Source organism: Gobius niger (genome assembly GCF_951799975.1).
Source record: "Gobius niger genome assembly, chromosome: 7".
NCBI classification, from domain to species: domain Eukaryota; kingdom Metazoa; phylum Chordata; class Actinopteri; order Gobiiformes; family Gobiidae; genus Gobius; species Gobius niger.
This window is the reverse complement of record NC_136858.1, coordinates 19,335,717-19,353,635: the sequence shown is the minus strand read 5'-3', so window position 1 is coordinate 19,353,635 and position 17,919 is coordinate 19,335,717. Positions and strand designations below refer to the sequence as shown.

At 41.9% G+C, this 17,919-nt stretch overlaps 1 protein-coding gene across 1 annotated transcript; it reads left to right on the top strand.

Moving 5' to 3' along the window:
- Nucleotides 1–9,242: 9,242 nt before the first annotated feature.
- mcm8 (minichromosome maintenance 8 homologous recombination repair factor) lies at nt 9,243–14,404 on the top strand (the record flags this gene model as incomplete). Its single annotated transcript, XM_079559391.1, has 18 exons — nt 9,243–9,303; nt 9,465–9,530; nt 9,620–9,702; nt 9,925–10,074; nt 10,282–10,379; nt 10,581–10,779; nt 10,863–10,948; nt 11,455–11,600; nt 11,678–11,752; nt 11,828–11,954; nt 12,156–12,186; nt 12,262–12,399; nt 12,567–12,627; nt 12,762–12,842; nt 12,926–13,121; nt 13,200–13,413; nt 13,690–13,899; nt 14,207–14,404. Coding segments are annotated over 18 exons (2,220 nt in total), but the record flags the coding sequence as incomplete, so codon positions are not given.
- Nucleotides 14,405–17,919: the final 3,515 nt, after the last annotated feature.

Below are 17,919 nucleotides of genomic sequence, written 5' to 3'. Positions count from 1 at the left end.
ATATCACAAGTTATATTTAGTCTGTCACATTCATTTCTGGTGTGGTTTACAATTGTCCATAGCCGTTTATTGGGCAGTACGAATGTCTATCATATGCGTCTGCACATTGTCCATAGCCACTCGAACCAATTGTACCCGATGAAGTATGTCAGCCAAACGCTATTCTTCTTTTAAAATAAACTTTCAAGCTAAACTATTTAGAACACGGCTTAAAGGGGCTAGGTGCAAGTTAGCCATTTTTTGCTCCCTACTGCCACCTCAGGTCATACATGTAACTGCAGGGATATGATCGCGCAAGCAACATGGGCATTCCCAGGCTATTAAACAGCTACAGTGGGAACCAGGTACACCATATAAAAACACACATATGCAATTTTTTCTCACTGTCTGACATGAAACCAGAATTTACTTTTACTTTTTTAAGTCAATTAGAATTTTCTAAATTATTTCTATTTGCTAAATGCCAGAAGAATGAGATACAGTTTTATATTACTTTTAACAAAGCCAAAAGTTTACTTACATTTCAAATTGTTTAAAGGTATAGTAATCTTAGTGTATGTAAACCTCTGACTTTCTGGAAAGTAGCAAAATAAATAAATTGAATTGTATCTCTCATTCTTCTGGAATTTAACAAACAGAAATAATTTAGAAAATTCTAAAGTTAATCCTGGTTTTATGTCAGACACTGAGGAGAAAAAAATGCAAATGTGTCTTTTTATAAAGTGTATGTAAACGTCTGGTTCCCACTGTAGATATTTCTTTTTTTTTTAAATGTGAAATAACATATTACTTTGCATAGAGTAAATTATAATTTTTCGGGGCCCCCCAAAAGATTTTCGGATCAAAAAGGGAGCCACGATGTCCCGGATTTTGGGAATGGCTGCTCTGAATGTCTTACTTTTCTCTGCCTGACCTCAAAAGTAGGAAGAAAAAATAATCCTGAGTCTAAATCCAAACTGTGCTCTGTGGCTCAGCTGACCTCCAGACCCGCTACACTCCAGTCCTAAAAGTTCAAAGTCAAACTTCCACACAGCACACAGCTTCTCTACAATCACCACACACACCACTGCTTTATCGTCATTGGAAATATACAATACCGACCTTCAGAAACAACCTGAGGCCATTTGCTTTGAACCTTTGCCATGAAAAGGTTCTTACGGTCTTCTGCTGGGAGGATGACTTGAATGCTCGCAGTGCATGTGCAGGCTGCTTTACCGTCCCCACTGTCAGGAGAATGTACTTTACATGCTGCCATTTATGTGTGTGTTTGGTTTGCTGTGCTACATGGAAATTGGAGGTTTGTTTGAAATAATAGTGTATAGAAAAATTGTGAAAACTGTTCAGCTGGTGAGGCAAGCATGACCCTTTGTGTAACACTTTATAATAAGTTCATGCATGATTTTATGCATGAATTAATGCATGATACATTTATGCATTACTAAATCATGACTTCTCAGGAACAAACATGATCACATGTTGGTTCATGGATGACTTCATCCCTGAATTAAACGTCGAACTGTAATGTATGTAATGAATGTACATGAACAACATCTTCATAATTCTTCATGATCACGAGGATCACATAAGAATACCATGAATTCACTAAAATGGCAAAGAAATGACAATAAGATGATCAACCAATCATGATCATGAGGATCATATATAAACATCATGATTCGTATGGGGGAAATCTACTGGCCAATTCTGTCCCCTCAACTAAAGTGGTGCCAGCTCTGGAGGTCTTGTTTGGTTATGCTGTACTCATAATAATTTGTAATAAAAGTTTTAAATTGATTTTTCTGCACAAAAATTCCAATTGAGGAAACAATCCAGAAATCATTGCTTCTTCTTCAGGCCTAAGCTGGTCTTTAACAGGTTAAAAAGTTTAGGATAATGCACCACTTTAGTTGAGGGGACAGAATTGCCAAGTAGATTTCTGCCATATGAGTCATGATGTTCATGCATGATCCTCATGATCATGATTTGTTGATCATTTTATTGTCATTTCGTTGCCGTTTTAGTGAATTCATTGTATTCTAACGTGATCCTCATGATCATGATGAATCATTAAGATTTTCATGTACATTCATTACTGTAGTTAGACATTTAATTCAGGGATGAATTCATCCATGAACCAGCATGTGATCATGTTTGTTCCTGAGAAGTCATGATTTAGTAATGCATTAATATTCATGAAAATCATGCATGAACTCATGTATCATTATTATAAAGTGTCACCAAATAGGTAAAGATCTTTATTAAGGGTTTACCTCAGTTCATGATAAATTCCAAGTATTTTGTTACAAACCAACCCTGTTTTAAAGACCTCAATCATTGTAGAAGAATTGTTTTCCACAGTGAGTCACCACAAATCTACAGTACACTGATATGCACACGTTGTCTGTGTTTGGAGGTGGCATCTGTGTGAGGTAATTGGCCCTATTCAGCAGGCAGCAACTTCCATGTCACCGGGTAACTGCTCTCTCTAGCCCCGATTGGTTTAGATGCTACACTAACGAAGATGGAGGAGATATGTTGGAGGAAGCCCCTGGTGACGGAACAACACTCTGTTGTGCCATCACTTAACAAATATTATGTGTGAAGCATCAATTTATTCATCAATGAGACATGTCATGGAAAATTATTTTGGAGGTTGTTATGCACGAACCTTTGGTTTCTAACAGCCACAGAAAAGATAACACAAAGTCATTGCCATCTGAACTTAGCAGCTCGGTGGTTTCTTCCGAGTACCTACTTTAGTTTACCCCACCACAAAAAACATGTAGAAAGAATGTCGTGTGTGAGTGACTGGTTGGTGAGGGGCCGACTACCGTCATTTCCATCAGTCTATCCCAAAGGGTAGAAGAACTTGGTATAGCAAGCCAGGAGCTCATCTCATTCTTTTAAACTCTTTTAAAGATTTTTGCACTTGCTGAAAGACAATCTGTCCATCACTTGCCCAGGACAATATTTTACTTTCAACTGCGAAAACCTCAAACACTTAACACTTTACTTTCATTACATTAGTTGTCATATTTTTTTTTATCTTGTTGAGTAAATTTCTTTTACCACCAGCTATTTTGTAAACACAGCCATTATGAAAGTAAAACTAGTCTGGCCACCGCCAATCCAAAAAGCAATACGCTTTGTATCTCCAATTACAGATGCAAATTTATAACACGGCACTCAAATGCGGAAGACTCAAATCGCATATCCTTTAGAACGAACTTTGTAGCTTCTCTCACCACTAATTTGAATAGTTATGTCGTTTACTGATTTGGCAGAGATTGGAAAATGTCAGAGCAATATTTCTAAATTCATCATTTTCGCACAGGGTAAACAAACGTGTTGGGGATCCACCTCGTCCTCTTCTCAACAAGAATCTAATTAACTTATGAACAAGGATGTCTGGGAAGGAGACGTGTTTGGACAGCTCTGAGATTTACTCGCTGTTTGAAAATGGGTGATTTCATGTGGTGCAAATTTAAACAAGGAAGGAATGAAAATGTGGCGGACTCTTGATCCAATGTCCCACTGTCGACCCAAAAATATACAGCGGGCAACAACAATGACAACCAAAATTGCATCGTTAAATCAACATGACGTGATGAATTTGAACAAACAGCCTTTTTGGGAAAACAAAAACGTAGTGAGACATTTGACCACCACTTCCAGGTGAGATACAAATCAAAGAGTGTTAGGGGAAGAAAACCCTGGTGCTGCAGCGGGGGTGTAGGTGACCACACAGTGAACACTGATTACTCACGCCCCCTCCATGTGCACACTCAGTCCTGTATGAGACAGGACAGAGCACATGTGCACAGCTGTCTGCAGGGAGCCTCTGCAGGCAGTGGGATTTAATTGGGTCCTTTCAGATTACCACTGAGATGACAGCTCAAAGCAATTACACACAGACAGCGCTGGTGCACCGCTGAGGAGTGCTTGATTTCAACACAGCCACACCTGAGGGCCACTTGTCATCTGTAACCTCTGCTGTAGAGAGGACCCTGTTTGGTTGATAAACACTGGTGTTGAGCAGTTGTTTCCAAAGCATGAGCAACGAGCTGCTTGTTACCTCCAAACTGCATACACTGGAACATGCTGTGTGCGCTGTACACGGAGAGACGGTGCGCAGAGGGAGCTGGGACATTGTTGCTACACTTTACATCATCATTATACACCACAACTCTGCAAGTGTTCACAAGGTAAATGCGGCTTGTTCAGAGGATATAGAGGCCTCGTGTGGGCTCTTTGAGGTTCTAAAAAGGTTGCTCTCATGTGTGTCCTGTACACACAGTGGCATCATTGACACTACACTTTTGTGAAGGTTGACCTTAAGTGAGGTTGAAGAACACAGCAAACAACCCTTCACATCTAACGGTCGGTAAAGTAAGGCAATCACTGTATTTTCTCCATCTCTTGGGAACAAAATAATGTAGCCTAAGCCTCTTTGCCAATTTAGTTTGCAGTGGTAAAAGCAAGGCCACTTTCACGATGAACTTCTAAAACCAGGTGATACAACAGCTCTGTTGTGACCTGTGTATTTCCACAGTGAACTAGTGTCTGCTCTTCATGAGTGCAGTTTTGGTTTGTTTGTAGCTGCCATGCTGGGTGGCTATCTTCCATCATGCTGTTGCAGCGCTGTCATCAGATAGCTGTCAGTGGTGGTGAGTATGTGGAAACACTCCTGTGTCCCTTCATTTGTGTTGAATGTCCTGGTACTATTCTGGTGCAAGTGCCTAATGCGCTCTGGATGACACGCAGACGAGGCAGCAGACCGAGACTTGGCCTCCAAGACAACACAGCTGTATAATGTATCATGTGGAATCATTATATTCTAAATGCACAATCTGATAACATACATCTTTATGCAGTTTCTTTGTTCATGTTGAATATAGAGTGAGAGGAAGTGGCTGAGCACAGTCGCTCTGGTGTCTGGTAGACGGGCTCAGCCTGGGAATCCTCTAGTTGTCCTGAGCTCTTTCAGTCATCCTGTAATGAAGCAAAAAGTGATGCAACGTTAGCCCTCAGAGTAATGTTTTGTATGATCAAAAGTATGTCTGCCTTCCTCCAAACTACATCGCTCTTTCCTCTACCATCTCTGCCATCTTGCTGTTTTTTTTTTTTGTGTGTGTGTGTAATCTTTAGTGTCTGCGAGAGCTGCTGTCTCTGGAGCATTGTCCTGGTCCACTATGCCCCTCTATGGGAGCCAATGTGCTGTGAGCAGGAGCAACACCTGAACAGGAGCAAATGGAACACTGACCAAGAAAACGCACCAAAAAAATCACTTTCCCTGACGCATCGCTTTCTTACATAGTAAGCATGATCTTTCTTATTCCATCATGCTAACTATGGCCTATACCTTTTCATGGCCAGATATTTACCACAGACCTACAGGTGGCAGTGTCAACAGCACTCACCAATCCCAATTCTTTACTGGAACAGGTTAGTCTGAATTAAAAAAAAATGTCCACATTTTTCAAAACCTTTATAATTCATATTTTAGAACAATCAGCATGTAAGGTTTCCCTAATAAGAAAGTAAATTTCCATTATTGTTTCAAGCTGCTGCATATTAAAAAAGGAAACTTTCTGAACCCAGGGTTTTGTGTTGCAGGATATTCTGTTGTGCTGAATGTGTGTGGTAGGTGCACAGTGCAACACTCACCCTCAGCAAATGAAGCCATCTGAAATGCAATCCCGGCGGTCCCATCACTGTGCTGCCGGGGCCAAACCATGCACCCCTTTCTCAATTACCAAGACAGATACCCGGACTCAGAGTGAAGTTATAGGACAGAGGAAATCTGGAAAGAAAGAACACTGGGATAATGCAGAAGAACGTAAAGGCTCTGTGTGTGTGTGTGTGTGTGTTTGTTTGTTTGTGTGTGTGTGTGTATGAGAGGCTATGGGAAATAGGTGTCAGCGGCAGGACCTCAAACTTCTGCAAGAGAGATGCGAGAATGTGCCACACAGAAAACAGGTTGAGGATAAAACAAATATTACTGAACAAAAAATGCATTTGCAGCTGTGTCGTGCAACATCAAATAATCACGAAACTTGATTCGATTAAGGCCATTCCGTTCCCATCAGCTGAATCACTCAGCTGCAGTGATCGAATGACAAACAATCATTTTAAGTTTTGTCTCTAATATAAGACCATCAACATGTTTTTACGCGGCTGGGGTTGAGAATGCAGTCTTCTTCTCCCTGATGGAGGCTGTGAGATGGGGAATCATTCACACTGTACCCCAAAATACGGCCTCTGGTGTAATTAAAGATAAAAAAAGATGACAACTAACCACTGACTCATTGAAACAATCCACCCCAAATGACCACCTGACTAAAGCTTTGCGATAGCTCAAGTCCTTTCAAAGCAATGATATGTAGCTTTTTGCCAGATGATAGAATTGTCTGAAACTAATCACATCAACTGGCTTTTAAAACCAAAACACTATAATCTGAAAAGTTCGTCAGACCCTTAAAAAGATAAATCATGTCATTTTTTGTGTAATTGGACTAACCATATTATAGCAGCAGAAGAAGCAGTGTGTTTAACTTAATGCTCAGTCAAAAACATCAAATCAATGAGACAACCAACCCGTGAGGCGATCCCGCCCTGGTCTTCTGCCGAGGAAGAAAGCGCCTTCGGCTAACTTTTGTGCTTTACCAAAAAAAAAAAAGTATTCTGTAAAATGATGATATACAGTTGAGCCTCTTTTTTCACAGAACACAATCCTCTTGCTCCACCTGCTGCTGTTGATTGATATTACTTCTGTTGAATGGTGACGACATCTTGAATGATAGAAAATCACTATATAGCCCTATAACAGATTGGAGTAGAAAATTGTTGAGGTGGCGGTGTTGACTCGAGGCTCTGGGAGAAAAGTGATACAGCAGGGAGCATATGGCTACCTGAGGAGAGGGCTGTACGCACTGGGACATGGGGTGTCAGAGGCAGAGCAGGAGGCCTGGGAGCAGATGGGGCTCCAGGCAGGCCCAGTTAAAGGTCGGGGTGAGCAGCACTCGGCTCCAGCTGTGACTGCGCTCAGGGCTGTTGAACCCCCAGTATCACTGTGTGTATGGAGTGCTCTTTTACATGGAGGGGCCACTCCCAGAGCCAAGGATCCTCACTCTGTCACTTTTACTCAACCAGATGTCAGTCACAGGCCCCCCCCCACCCCACCCCACCCCTGTCTTTTCATTCACAGGAAAGTGTCATTTCCACTAGACTATAAAAACTGATTTTCTTTTTAAAATAAAATCATACATACAGTACATTTTTTAAACTTTACAGTTAAAAATACTGATATATTAAGTTTTCATTCGGCACTGATATTACTAGTAATTCAATGCAGAAATGTTTAGTGATGGAAATGACATTGTGTTGTAAAAATGAATGCGTGAAATGACGATTTTTTTTTTACATACTGAGTGTTCACAGTGATCTGAGACAATTCAAGGCATTTTTCTTGGTGTTTTTGACAAAACATCACAGTTCTTTGGAGAATTGTTTCCATTAACTCATATTATACAAAACGCGTAGCACAAGGAAAAGTGGATCAGCAGCAGCTTTAGCCATGCAGCTTTCTCTATTGACATGTCAGATCAGGGGCCTTTAAACACACACCCCCATACACACACAAATGTCACGGTAGTGGTAGACCATTAGACACTGTAGAACAGGGGTAGGCAACGTCAGGCCCGAGGGCCAAATCAGGCCCTTCAGCACAGAACCTCTGGCCCTCAAGATGATTTTGAGAGACATTATTACACAAATCAGAGAGCACTTTTAACATTATTAGAGTTAAATGGGAGGGGAAAAAGGTAGAAACACTGTCAATACACCCAATTAGATCATATATTATGTACACTGGCATTTGAAGGAAGTGCACTGGGGGGGAAAATGATCGTTTTAAGGAAGAAATGACATAAATCTACTTGAATTAAGAGATTAAATATTTTGAGTAGATTTGGTCTGGTCTTAGATGTGATAAACCCTCTAGTTTGTAGTTATTCTCTTAATTCAGATAATTTTGTGTCATTTCATGTGAAAAACAATTATTTGTCTGATTTCAAGTGGGTTTTATTCTTGTTCCATTGCCGCTAGCATTTGTGTCAAACTCAAATTCGAATAACTTTATTCAAGCAATTTTAAGTAATTTATACCATTTAAGATGGTCATTTTTCCAGTGTTGTGCTTTAGTTTGGGCAAATAATCAGCGCCTTCGGCCCTCGGTCTATTTACAATAACGATAATCGGCCCTCCGCCAGGAAAACTCGCCTACCCCTGCTGTAGAATCACCCAGACTTTATACGTTTGTTTCATTAAGTGTCCACTAGAGGGCGGTCACATTGGTTTGCACTTTGCACGAGTACGTGAAGCAGCAGAGCTCTCTACGTCAGCATCAGCACGTCAGTCAGACAGGGCAGAGGCGGGAAGTTTTTGCAGCAACAACATGGAGCGAAAGATTTGATTTTGGACCTTTTTCTGAGCCCCGCACGGTGAGAAACTGCCCCGTGTCTTTCAGTGGAATAACCGCGGGCTCCCTGTATTCTCCGTGTGGATCACCTCAGTGCTGTGTAGTGTTGCCGTGAAATGTAAACAGTTTAAGTTTTAACTCACAGGAATAATTGTAGGAACTAATGTCAAGGTTTTTCCCTTATTGATTGCCTGTAATCTACTGTTTGGTTAGTTTCACTTTTCTAAAAATCGGCTGCAAATGTAGTGTTGCACCAATCACGTCCCTGTGGTTACTATGGTTACCGCTAGATGGGGCGCCCGTCCGCGAAAATATGTTTCCTTTCCCGTCCCGCTAAAGCTCAACAGCATCCTTTTATTATGTTCAGTATTTTTTAACACAAGTAATGTGTTGATTATTAAAAGAAGATTCGTGGGAATGTGTCAATAGTATGGTGGTCAAATGGTGTTTTACACAAAAATAATTAAATATTACTCACCATCTTCATAATCAGTTTAGCTTGTTCAGTCTTGCCTCACATGTTTCTGCTCTTTTCTTGCATTTCCTGAACAGAACATTAACCATGAGCGGAGGGGAATCCAGAAGAGATACATGGAGAGGGGGGGGCAACAGCGGGAGAGGAGGGGGCAACAGCGGGAGAGGTGGGGGCAACAACAGCTGGAGAGGTGGGGGAAACAACAACTGGAGAGGTGGGGGAAACAACAACTGGAGAGGACGCGGCAACAACTGGAGAGGAGGGGCCACTGGTTGGCGGGGGTCAGGAAATCCTCCTACCTCCTTCAGTGGACAAGGTGCAGGAGAGGCGATTGCTGCCTCTCAAACAGGTTAGTAATGAATTGTTTTTTGGGGGGAGCAGGGGATATGATTGCTATGCTTTTAGGGTTGCAGCTTCAGTGGCCTATAACGGTGTGCAAATTTAGTGTTTTATATCACGATGCATTCCTGACTCAATATATCAGACTTCATGTGACATTGGTTTCCACAGTTTGGACCCACGCTGTGGTGGACGACAGATGTCCCTACAAAGGTTGGGCCCTGTATTTCTCCGAAGGTAACTTTATTCTCTGCTGATTATACATGTACTTTACGGAAATCTAATTGAAAAAAATTAGCAGATTTAAGAAATAATGTTTTGCGCAGGTTTTATTGAGAAATCACCCAACGTAGAGCGAATCAAAGTGTTTGAGAAGTACTTCACCTCCAAGATTCACCTTTTTGATAAGGTCTGTTCTCTGTGCTGCGTCCCTTAACATTTGTGGTTGTAGCCATTGTGTATTCAGAATAAGCAGAGAAAGAGTCAGCTTGTCTATGCAGGCTTTAAAGAGTTATCAAACACATGTATCAATAGTGCATAATTTCAATAAAGCATTACATAAGCCTGAAAGGTCCAGAGGTTTTCCAAATTGTGTCTCACTCCTTATATTAAAGAGTTTTTTCATGTCCAGGATGAGATCGAACGTCAGGGCAGCATACTTGTGGACTACATGGAACTCATCAGTGACCAGATGGTTATCCAAGAACTTCCAGATTTATCCAAAGAGCTGAAGGAACAGCCAGAGATGACCCTCAAATGTCTGGGGGTGGCCATTCACCAGGTACTGTATGCACAATCAGCAGTTTCTTGTGAAAAGGAAGTATGCACACAAGCTGTTCTATTGAACATGGCAGACTGATGAGACAGAAAAGTGACATGCTACTTATCAATTATTAGCCTAAACAGTGCCTGCCTGTACTTTATATTTATGCAGAGGTTCTCTGTTGTTGTGCTCTGTTAAATGTGTCTTTTGTGACTCTGAGTGTAGGTGTTGACCACAGACCTGGAGAGACAGGCAGCTGAGCTACAAGGGGACGAGCTGCCTGTCACGACCCCCCTCATCAGTATTCCTCACATCAGTGCCAGGTACTTACTGCTGTTTGTCAAGTCCAAGAAGCTTCAGTTTTGTCCTGCATAATATATATACTTAAGTACTGTAGTATAGTATGAGCAGATAGCCTTTCAGTATGTTAAGTGTTCGTAGTATACTTCACTTCCCCTTGCTATGAGTGTCTGCATACATTACACTCTATCGAAGTACTTCAGACTGTGCATCATCTGTTTCAGGCTGTACAATTACGAGCCGCTGACACCTCTGCGACTACTTCGGGCCAGTGTGTTTGGTCGACTTGTGTGTGTGCGGGGGACTGTGGTCAGGGTCAGCAATATCAGACCACTCTGTACACGTCTGGCCTTCCGCTGCCTGGGCTGCTCTCAGACTCATGCTCTGACTCTGCAACACAGCAATTACACCACACCCACGAAGGTGCGCTACCGCTCAGAGTGTGCTGTGTGCTGGAGGACTCCATTTGTCTCCTGTTTGATTGTGTGCTTCTTCTCTACTATTAGTGTGCGTTTCCAAACTGTCGCAGTCGGACATTTGTTCCATGTCGGAGCTCTCCTCTCACTCAAACTGTGGACTGGCAGATCATCAAGTACGTATCACATCTGCAGGATATTTTTCATTATTTCTCATCAAGATGAATAAATGATGCATATTTTTTGTGAGGGAATACAGTATACTACTATTCTATTACAATCCTTTTTTTTTACCTTTTTGTCCCCACAAGGTTAACGTGTTGAAATCAAATAATGTTTTCACTGATAACATCGTATAAAAGGAATGTTTTACATTATGTAAAAGTGCTTGCATTTTTAGATACGGTTCTCAAGGCAATTATCCAATCAGAAGCAGAAACCAGTTTGGAGATCAACATATAGATATTCTCTCCTACTCCCACTCTCCCAGTGCATGTCCTGAATCAGGTCCGACTAGTGATAGTGCAAGCCTCCTGTAGGTAAAGCTTAGTGAATGAACTCTGGGAGGTTCCTGGCATTCAAATGAGGAAAGGCATGTTCACATACATACAGTATAGTGCTAGTGTCTCCATATGCACAGGAATGAAAAATCCCAAATCTTGTTTTGAATATTTCTGCCCAGGGTTCAGGAGCTGATCGGTGGGGAGCAGCGAGAGGCTGGACGTATCCCTCGTACAGTGGAGTGTCACCTGACTTCTGACCTGTGTGACAGCTGCGTCCCTGGTGACACAGTGACCGTGACGGGGATTGTACGAGTGACCAAGGACGGTAAGTAGCTGATTTATCAACATCCAAAAGTGTGGGAAGAGAGACCACGCAGTGTGTTGAAATGTGTTTTGTTTTAGGTCTTCACAGAGGAAACAAGGACCAGTGTATGTTCCTGCTGTATCTGGAAGCCACGTCTGTCAGTAACACTAAAGGTGAGTTGTTGTCAGTTTTTGTCTGTACCACCACAAGTGCCTGCATAAGGTGCATGTTTTTTTTGTTTTTTGTAGGGCTGCAGTCAAAATTAGGAGGTCAAGGGTCAGCAGAGGCTCACTCGACAGAGGAGTTCAGTCTGAAAGAGCTATATGCCATTCAGGAGATCCAGTCACAGCCAGACCTGCTCAAACTGATTGTCCAGTAAGTACATTATTATGTTTGAAATCTGGATTCTTGAGTGTTGGTAACTGGTGTCTTCCACCAATAAGAAAGACAACCACGACTTGGCCAAGTCTGAGCCACTGTGATAATCTAAACATGCTTTTATGTGGCTCACATAGTTCTGTCACATGCACAGATGATCTTTCTGAAGCCTTTGTTTGTGCTCTGCGTCTGTTGCAGCTCCCTGTGCCCTGTCATTTATGGTCATTTGGTGAGTCATAATATACAATACATGAGTGTTAATTTGTCCTGGAAAATTTACATGGGTTCTTTAATTTATCTTAAGCTTGTGAAAGCTGCACTTGTACTGGCTTTGTTTGGAGGCAGACAGAAAAACACAAACAAGAACAGTGTCCCGGTGAGAGGTGACCCTCATGTGTTGATGGTGGGAGACCCTGGGCTCGGCAAGAGTCAGATGTTACAGGTAATTCACCGACTCTCCGAGCCTTTTCAGATTTTAATTGAGAGCAGTTTTTTTTTGTCAACTATGAATTTCTGCAGTTGGCATGTGAAAGCTTTATTTTTTTTACACTTTTAACCATTTGGAATACAGTACTAGTTTCACTAACCTCAGTGTATTCTGCTGTGTAGGCTGTGTGTAATGTGGCTCCAAGAGGGATCTATGTTTGTGGCAACAGCACCAGCAGCACAGGTGACTGCCCATTCTATTATAGCCAATTAAACTGGACAAAGTGACACACTTATGACAAACAAGTTTGACACGGGTGTTCACTGTCTTTAGCGCCAGTGATCTGTTCACCCAAGTCCTTATGTTTGTTTCTTTAGGGCTAACAGTGACATTATCTCGGGACGCAGCCACAGGAGACTATGCTCTTGAGGCTGGAGCTCTGGTACTGGCAGATCAAGGTATAGACTGATTATGGATACTCTGTTATTATTATATGGGGGATAAACTTTTAGCTTAAGTATTGTATTCGACTCATTTGAAGGTATCTGCTGCATTGATGAGTTTGATAAGTTGGGGAACCAGCAGCAGGCTCTATTGGAAGCCATGGAGCAGCAGTCAGTGAGTTTGGCTAAAGCTGGAATCGTGTCCTCATTACCGGCTCGCACCTCAGTGGTGGCCGCTGCTAATCCTATCGGGGGACATTACAACCGCGGGAGAACTGTGTCCGAAAATCTCAAGTTGGTAACCCAGAACTGCTCATCATGAAGTAAAGACATTCACTAAGACTAATGATTATTTATTATATTTCTGTTTAGAATGGGCTCCGCACTACTTTCCCGTTTTGATGTGGTCTTCCTTCTGCTAGACATCCCAGATGAGTCACATGACCGGCGCGTGTCTGAGCATGTCATGGCGAACAGAGCAGGAAATGGTCGGATGAGCAGCTCAGTGGTCAGCAGGGACAACAGCCAAATAGAAAGCTCTGTTCTGCTTGAACACTCAGATCTTCCGCTGTCTGAGAGACTACAGGTACTGGCCTTTGAAAAGTTAAATAAACGGGACAAAATTGTCTCACTCAGGTAGCAATTTGTATTGATTAAAATTCAGGACAGGACATCTGGCGGAGCCAGGCTAGCTTGTTCTATTCCTCAAAGTAGTCCCTCTGGTTTGAGATTAAAAACAGCTCAAATGAGACACATTTGTTTTTTAAACAATAGTATTTTTTTCAAAATCTGGTCTTTTGATTATGTCTCAACTGTCCTTTTGAATGTTTTGCTTCTTTTTTATTGCTTCATGTGTGGTCAGGTTTCGGCAGGGGAGACTGTGGACTCTATTCCTTCCTGTCTGCTCAGGAAGTATATCAGTTATGCCCGGCAGTATGTGCAGCCATCTCTGTCCTCAGAAGCAGCAGAAACCCTGCAGCACTTTTACCTGTCCCTGAGAGCTCAGGGTCAGTCTGCTGACGCCACCCCGATCACCACCAGGCAGCTGGAGTCCCTCATTCGGCTAACAGAGGTACAAGTAACACAGCCTCAGTGCCTTGGAGGTGGACAGTGTTAAAGCTTTGGCCTGAGGCCTCTCAAGTGGCAATGGAAGTGGGTCTTTGTGAGACAATATGTCAACCCTCATGAAAAAAACAAGAAAGAGACCAGCATCTAATTAATATAATATATATATATAACATAAGCAGGATTGCTTTGCACTTTTCAGTCAATCTACATAAAACAGAGGAAGGACATAGAAGGAGACTATCCTACCTCATTATAGAGTGTAATGCTTTGAATCAGTAGTCCAACATCTGATTTTTGTTTTCAATGTTTAGGCCAGAGCCCGACTGGAGCTGAGAGAAACTGCCAACAAGAGCGATGCAGAAGATGTGGTGGAAATAATGAAACACAGGTTGAAGTGTTTAAGGCTGCAACGACGCGTCGACGTCGTCGACGTCGTCGATTACGTAAATACGTCGACGCCGTTTTTGTGCGTCGACGCGTCGCTTGTTTACATTTCACTTCCAGCGTGACTGCGCGTAATGCAAACGCTGCGACCGACGGGGGAAAAGCATGGCAAAAGTCGTCAAAAGTGTGGGAGTATTTCCAGAAACAGCCTAATAATGTTGTTGTTTGCACACTGTGTCGAGCGGAAATGTCGTATCACAGCAGCACAACTAACCTGGCTAACGCCAGACTGCTGTGTGCGCTCCAATCACTTCGAACTGCAATATCACTTGTGATTTTAGTCTGGCGTTACAGCACAACGGCTATGAACGAACATGTGAAACGAAAACACCCGCGGCCGCAAGGGCCCCGCATCTCAGTCAAACTACGGTGTTGTTTCACTGATTAATCAACGCGTTGTTACGGGGACAGGCTCTGACAGCGCGCACTCACTCTCCGCCTACTTTGCCGCATATAAAACCAAAACGGAGCAGTCTGCAAGTGGATGAGCAGGAGAGACCGACCGCCTTCCCCGTCTCTCCCAACACGCGAGTAGGCTACTTCTCCGCTCGTGCCCCGCTCGGCCGTCTGTCTCCCGGTTCTCGCTTCGCCTCATGCTGCCCTCATGCGCGGCTGCATCACGTCCCCGTGTCCCGGCGCTGTTCTCATGTTTTCTCTGCGCGGACTCGGGGCATCGGCCACACACTCATTTAAACTCTCTTCTTGTTGTGTCTAGCGGAGAATCAGGACAGTAGTTTGATGATAGACGAGAGTAAAGCCGTGTCCGTGGCCGTTTTGTCTTAAAGAGGAGTTGAATCCACACGGTTCTCACGAGCACAGTAACTTACAGTAACTCTGGTTCTCTGAATGTGCACAGTCTGTAACGGGTTGGGCGACTCACAGGCTAATTCTCAGTGGTCAGACAGAAATAACCGTCAGGTGCAGGTTTAAGTTAGTTTTAAATCAGCGGTTCCCAAACTGTGGGTCAGGGCCAGAAGTGAGAGAATGGGACCATTTGCCATTTACTATTTTAAAAAGTGAGGAAAATAGACTAGTAGTAAATAAATATATAAAAGCCATGCCATTTGGACACATCAATGTTTTTTTCTTCATTTTAAATGAAAAAATAATCGGTAACATGAAAAATAATCGCTAGATTAATCGAAAAAATAATCGATAGATTAATCGATTAATCGAAAAAATAATCGATAGATTAATCGATAGAAAAATAATCGTTAGTTGCAGCCTTATAATAGACTCTTGTTTTATTTTTTGTGAAGTAGCCCCCCGGGTTCCCCGCCATAAAATGCTGTCCTAGTGTTTGGTACACAGACTGGAGCCTTCAAAATACATTTTCTTTTATTTGTATTTGTGTTCCAGTATTGGCAAAACGTTAAATTCATATGCGTTAGATATTGTAAAGTTGTATATTAACCTACATTTTCAGAAGTGCAACATTTCAAGGAGGCCGTTCCCATTTAGATATTTTCAAGCAGATCAAAGACATTTTGAAAGATGTGTGCGACTTGGTGACTTGCCAACTATAGTGTGACTTGACTTGATGAAAGCTACGACTCGATGTGACCCCATGACCAATTGACTTGGACTTACTTGCGACTTGGACCTTCATGACTTGGACTTGACTATGACTTGCATTTAGTAACTTACTCCCAGCTCTGCTCTACACAAAGAAGCAGATTAGAAACAGATCAAATAAAACATGCATTTTTATAATACATAGAAGAGATATTGTCCAAAAGAGAAACAGCATGGGCTCTGAATCTGTGGACCATTAGAAAAATCAATTTTCAAACTGAAAACAAATTACCTAGAAACATCTGCTATGAGCACTTTTTGTTTCATGTAACGTTGATGGAACAAAATTTCTCAAAATGGTTCTGGATCCTAACGTATGCGGACAAGACGGCTAGTCTGGGGAAACTTTTCAGTCTGTTAACCTGCTCAAAGTATTTGCCCTTAGCCGTTAGCATCAGCCATCAAACATTGCAAATTATGAACGATCCAGATGTTTTCAGCTGTTGTCAACCAATCAACCCCACAGAGGTGAGGTCACCTACAGTGGGGCAAAAAAGTATTTGGCCAAAATCCAATAGGAAGTCTATGGGGAATTGACCAAATACGTTTTTGTACAGACCTTCTGAAATTTTACTTCAGATACAAATTGGCATATACACGTACACAGTGACCACTAAACATCATCGTATGATATATATAATATATAAGATGTTAATGATGAAGAAACTGCAGAAATTATATAAAGGCCATGAAATGGACCAAACTAATGTAATGTCTTGACTCATTGCAACACTCTCTGCTTCTCTTCTGTTACCTCACCGTGTATTGTGCATGGCTTCCCTATTCATTCAACACAGCATTTTTCAGAGAGATTGGATCAGGGCCCTAATAAGACCCTAATGGTGGAAAAAGGGCCAACGAAATGCCCAGTTTGTACGTTACCAATCCTTTTTGTCGATGTGGGCGCCGCTGCACCACAGAGCAGGTCCAGACAGTGTTCTAGAGGCACAATTATCCAAATGGCAACACAAATGCTGACAAGATTTAGATTGAGCTGAACGAGGGGCGATGGAAGAGTGGACAGAGTGGGCAGAAAGGGCTGAGGCCTGATGACCCAATAATATGACCCATAGAAAGGAACTTCATAATTGATTTATTGATCCTGTGCTTTCACAGTTTGTTTTCTATTCAAGAATCAGATTGAAAATTGGAAAAGCTTTTTTTGTGTGTGATTTTGTTGCATTACATGTAAGAAAGATACTAATTGCAGACATTTATCTGTAGTTTTGTTTTTGTCTTCAATTTGAAAATCGACTGAATGAATGATATTCAAATCTGTGTAAAAGGATGGGTCTAATGCTGAGGACAAAGTGTGTTGTACAGTTGTATAACGAGAACAAAGGCATCTTAACCTTGATGCACACATTCGATAGTTTAACATGAAGAAAACAATAATATATCCTGTCCATTATTACATTTACATCTATTTTTTATTAAAACAAATTTATTTTTGTGTCTTTGTCTCTAAGCTTGACTTATGTTATGCTTTTCTAAAAGAAAAAAAGAAAGAACATGTTCCTCAGCACTCAGCTACACGCATCACTACACCCCCACAGACTTTTATTGTGTTAGCTGCTCTGTGTATTTATGATCATATCTGTTATTTCTCTATGTTGTTTCTACCAGTTTGGCATCAATAAAGAAAAAGAGTGAATTAATTAAAACACCAGGAGGAACAGAAATCCTGAAGACATGCAGTGGCCAAAGGAGGTGAAGTGAGGATAACAGCAGTCAATGTCAGAGGAGCTGATGAACTTATAATTGGAACTTTGTGAAGAAAGTTCCAGATTAATTAACATGTTTTGGGCTCAACTAAGCAGGTCTAATGGAGCCAGTAGAAGCCAGAGTCTATTGTTCGTCCCTTCATCCACTCTCTCTCTCTTCTCCAATGCCCTCATTTCTCTGCCTCCCTGCCATCAGCCTGCTTCCACTCCTCCTTTACAAATATATTGGAGTGACTTGGACCATGAAATTAAAATATTAGTGAATGGCATCACTGAATATT